The sequence below is a fragment of the Anneissia japonica genome, unplaced genomic scaffold (genome assembly GCF_011630105.1).
Source record: "Anneissia japonica isolate Jap-2015-1 unplaced genomic scaffold, ASM1163010v1 scaffold458_len85933_cov152, whole genome shotgun sequence".
Lineage (NCBI taxonomy): Eukaryota > Metazoa > Echinodermata > Crinoidea > Comatulida > Comatulidae > Anneissia > Anneissia japonica.
The window spans coordinates 34,442-39,526 of NW_022730378.1; the positions used below are offsets into that span (position 1 = coordinate 34,442).

Sequence of the window (5,085 nt, forward strand, 5' to 3'; positions counted from 1 at the left end):
GGAAGAGGCGATCGAGACAACACTATTATTGAATGCTCACAAATAAACTCTGAGACGTTTTGGGCAATCCATTATTTCTTTTTTTTGTTCTTTCTTTTTTCTTTCTTTCTTTCCTCCCCCCACCCACATTCCTCCCATGTACCATGGGGAACAACGAAAGAAGACTGAAACAAGGAAAAGTTATTGTGGTTTGCAATTTCAAGGTATGAGGCTTATCCTATCCCCCTTAATCCCACAAAGACTTTACACTCTTGACCACACTGGCCTCCTTCAGAAATTGTCAGATCCCATTTGCTGGAAGCTTCCTCCCCCCCCCACCCCTTCCCGTATGTATATCTCAGAGTCACCACTGATCTCATCAACATCTGCGAAACCTACTTTAAATTTTAAAATGAAAGATTTCAGTTAAACATACAAAATATACCAATACGGTATTCAAACAAAAATGTATTACAGAACTTGGGATTTAACAAGATAGATGTACTCACTGGACCAGCTGGATAGGGGGCAGGAATTTGTGGCTGTCCAACTGACATCCCAACTACAGGTGGCTGTGGCTAAAATAAAATATTAAAATTTAATATTAATTTTCATTACATGCTGAAACAATGATTTGATGCCAAATTGGTATGTGTTGAATTTTTACAAATTAGGAATTTTCCTTGCTGATTAGTCATGAATTATTCACTTCACGAAATGGAAATTTAAAAAAGTTTACTTTTTCAATTAACTTAATTAACTGAATGAATATGAGCTAACTAAATGTAAAAACATCAAGAGAATGTCTCTTTTAATAAAACCAACATGCTGAGGTTCAATAACCCAGGAAAATGACATTCCTATCTATCCTTACTGAGAGAGTAACAGAAACCACCTGTTAGTTTCTGACCAAATAAATAGCAAGATGTTGTTACAAAGCAAAAATACACTACAGCAAAACAAAAACTAACATGATGCAGATATCTGGTGTTGAACAGGTCAAGAATTAAAGTAATAAATAAATTTGATGAGTGTCTAATGAATTAAAATTTAGACACAATTGATAATTATCCTCTTATCTTATCTTAACCCACATAATTCTGCCTCTCCTACATACCAATTTGACTACATCATAGAGAGCTGTGGTAGCCAATATCTGTAGAAGATTCATTATTTCAAACCAAACAAAGGATTTCTAGGTATTGTGAGAAAATTTGAAAAAGATAAAGGAATGTGGTAAATTTAGATTGAAAACCTATACCTACTTGCATTTCTTAAATTGAATTTTAAATGAAATAAAGACAATAACTAAAAATATAATCAATGACTGATTTAAATATGTGTATTATATATTATTATTATTATTATTTGTTATAAATTATGGTATACTATACAGCATTATAGCAAATCTCATTCCAATTGGTAATGTTAACAAAGAGTGTTTACTCATAGCAAACAAACAGAATTCAGTTTTATACAGGTTTGTATGGTGGTTTTCAAGAGTTATGAACAAGCATGATAGTTCAGTTGGCTAAATTGGGGGTAGTCACTGTGTTTGTTTGCCCAACCACAGAGAACAGTGGTCCCTAGTTCAATTCTATTGAGCCTGCACTCCTTGTGTTTCAGCTCAAGCGCGTAAACACGGTCATTCAGAAGACACAAAGACTCCTTTGCCCCTAATTATATCGTACACTGATGTCTGGCCAACAATTTTCGGCATTTCATCTATTTATTTTTTATGATGCAAATGATAAAAAATGGAAATGAATGAATGAAGTGAATGGTGCCACCAGGCTCCAGTCAGGGTAAATATGCAAAGTTCACAGAAACTTGGCAATTGATTTGCGGTATGTTTATATATAAGTCATTTTAGATAACATAATGAGTTGATACATTTTAAAAATTGTTGTTTGTCCTATTTGTAGCTTGACTGACAGGCAATTAAGGCCACTCCACCACACCCACCCCCCACAAACACACTCATAAGTTTCACCACAGAGTGTAGAATATGGGTATGAAAACTGGTAGGATCTGTAGGTCTAGAAAAAAAACCAAATGGAAAAAAATATGAACATGTCCTAGATTGGGAAAAGTGTGATACGATACCAGTGAATACTCATTGGTATCTGCACACCAACCTGAATATTTCAACCCACTAGTCATGCTTGCCCTGTACCTACTGATACCCTTGAAATGATGACCTGAATGTACAATACATCACCCTTATTTAGTTTCTAGGCTCAAAAATTGCACTATGTACTGTATATACTGAAACAGTGAGAGCACCAGAGATTCCCCAATAAGGGATTGAAGTTCCCTGACCTGCGTCCTCATGCATGGTGAGCTGAGCTAAACAGGCACCTGTTGTTAGGGCAAAAAAATTTTTTTTTTGGGGGGGGGGGAGTGCACCCCCACCCGCACCCTCCCTTAGATATGCCACTGGTTTAGGTAGCTGCATGGCACATTCTGACTCTAAAAATGCTTTTTACAAAGCATTGATTGGCTTATACTGACTGGTTAAATTCAACTCAAAATGTACAGTGTAGTTTTCTATAGATGTGATGTTTACCAGATATTTATACTGTACCATCTTTAAGTGTAGAGGGGTAAATTTTATGCCATCCTATTATAGGGAGCTTTCCATTTGTTCGATGACGCAACACTTGAACAGAATCACTCACATGTGACCATCATAGCAAGGTCCTACATTCTCTGCATACTTAGATTTGGCCAAATTGCATCCTAGAATCCACGGAACAAGGAGAACTTAATGTTCTCGCAGATGACTTTTAGTGTCATTATGTTCCGTCGTCGTGCAATCAAAAGCTCCCAATCGATAATATGTCCCTACCTGGTGGGCTGAAGCCACTGGAGGTCTACCTGGAAGTGGTGGTGGACCTGTATGTTGCCTAAAATGCTGTCTAGGTGGATATGCAGGATCCATCTGTGCATGCATACAAAACATAATATGCAACATGAAAAACATAAACAAAAGCTTAAGCCAGGGACACACTGCAACAACTGATGAATCCATCGGCACTCTCTGCGATTGCCAGTGGTGGCACCAGTGGTAGTAGAAATCTGCCCCTCCCCCCCCACCTGGACAGGCCTGGACTCCCGTCGTCTGATACCACAGCAATCCTCCCCCACCTGGACGGGCCTGGACCCCCGTCGTCTGATGCCACAGCAAGTCTGTCAGACTAAAAATTTTTGTCTATCCAAAACATTATATTGATTGCCAATCCCTAATATTGTGGTCTAAAAGTACTAAACCATAAAACACTACCCATGGACCCTACCAGGAATTTTATTCTGAGACCCTCATCGAGGCTCTAGTCGGCCCCTCGGTTCGAACCCCGCTGTTGGACATGTCAGACTAATCGTTGGCAAATTTCGGGAGCCACCACTGGTGAGTGCTTGGGGGTGAAAGCTGTTTGCTGATTTTCGGTGGCAGTTTGAGAAGAATGTCATAAAAAATGATTTGTTATGCCATTCTCGTCGTGTTCTCCACAGAATTGCATCAGCCAATGATCATCTTCGCAGTGTGTGCCTGGCTTTAGGATAAGGCCAAATTAGAGAAACATGTTTCTTGTAAAAAAAATAAGAAAGGCAGATGGGGCCCCAACCCACCCTAGATCCCACCTCCCCTCCAAGAAACATAATCTTCTGTATTTGGCCAAAATAACATATTATTATATTAGTATAAATTAACAAAAATTTGCATGTTAATATAGAAATAATACTCAGCAAAATAAAAATAGAATATTTTAATTTAATTTAGGCAAACAGATTTGCAGGTAGTAAAAACATTATTAGTAACGCAATTGTGTCAGTTAAGAAAGTAAACAAGAAATAACCAAACTAAGCAATATAGTAGTTTTGCAGCCCAGAGTGTAAAAGATAAAATAAACAGAACAATAGTGTACTTCATTAGTTGGAGTAGAGTTAACCCAAGTGCAAGTTAGAAACATCAACATCAAGCAGCAAGGATGGAATTGGCTGTGCATCAGATTTACAATCATTTAATGAGGTTAGGTAACAATCTCCAGTGCTAGTGAACTATCAGGATTTGAACCCAAGACCTTCCAATGACTGTTTGAATACTCTACCAGCACAACTAGGCCAAGTGGTAGATACTAGGGGTCCCATGTTGGAAAAAGTGCCTTCCAGGAGATCTGGATGAATGAGCTTTCTTCTTAACACATCTAATTTTATTTTGCTGCGCATAGTGGTACTCATCATCACTGACTTTCTTGAGACAATTGGTAACATTGTAGTAAAAACATGCAAATATTATGAATTTGCGGGAGGGAGATGGGTTACTTTCCGGGAGATTCTTGCTTGCCTGCGGGAGTGTGGGAGGCCGTCTCGATTTCCGGGAAACTCCTGTGACTTTGGGGAGACTTGGGAGGGGTTTTTCCTACTATCATGAGGTTTGTGGCATGATGGGAAGTCTGTATCCAGACCCATTTTCAAAGGTGAATTAAGTCACTACGAGTGATTATGCACCAAACATGCAAACACACCCATTATTCACTTTCTTCATTCCAACGAAATCTGACCATCATATCATTCACTTGAATACACTGAACAGTGATTCCACCAATAAACAGAATTAACATCATATCTTAAGAGCTAATTAGCAAATTTCCAGTATATTGTATTAACTACTTAAGGCATCTGGCACATCACTTAACATGCTTAGCATAGCAAATGAAGCTTTCACAAACTACAAAAGCTTATTAGCTAAATAGAAAGTATATGATGTCACTTTTCTAAAATCCAACAAGATTGTATTTATTTTAATAATTGTGCGACAATCACTCAGCAAGCCTTATTATCCTGTTGCATATTTAGAAGGGTGGGGTGGACCATCACCCCTTATTTTCCCAATGCACCCGCATCATCTCCTATTTCAAAACTTATAAAAATGCCTCTGATTATATAGTGTATTTATACATTAATATTATAAAGCATAATATTTTAACTTTCACCCAGAAATTATGAGGGGAAACAAGAGCCTTGCAGGCGTCAACGTTCCTATGCATGATACATGACTTTAAGAAGTATATATACATATATATATATATATATATACATATATAT

General features: G+C 37.7%; 1 protein-coding gene across 3 annotated transcripts in view; it reads right to left on the reverse strand.

Annotated features, from left to right (window-relative positions):
- Window positions 1-5,085, reverse strand: part of LOC117114908 (IST1 homolog) — a 12,959-nt gene that overhangs the window by 2,483 nt on the left and 5,391 nt on the right. For 2 of the 3 annotated variants that reach the window (XM_033258523.1, XM_033258522.1), the window contains exons 8-9: window positions 2,831-2,923; window positions 489-557 (exon numbers count right to left, since the gene is read on the reverse strand). In XM_033258523.1, coding sequence (XP_033114414.1) covers window positions 489-557; window positions 2,831-2,923 — 162 coding nt within the window. The remainder of the gene's footprint in view (window positions 1-488; window positions 558-2,830; window positions 2,924-5,085) is intronic. The other variant, XM_033258524.1, reaches the window with a different exon arrangement.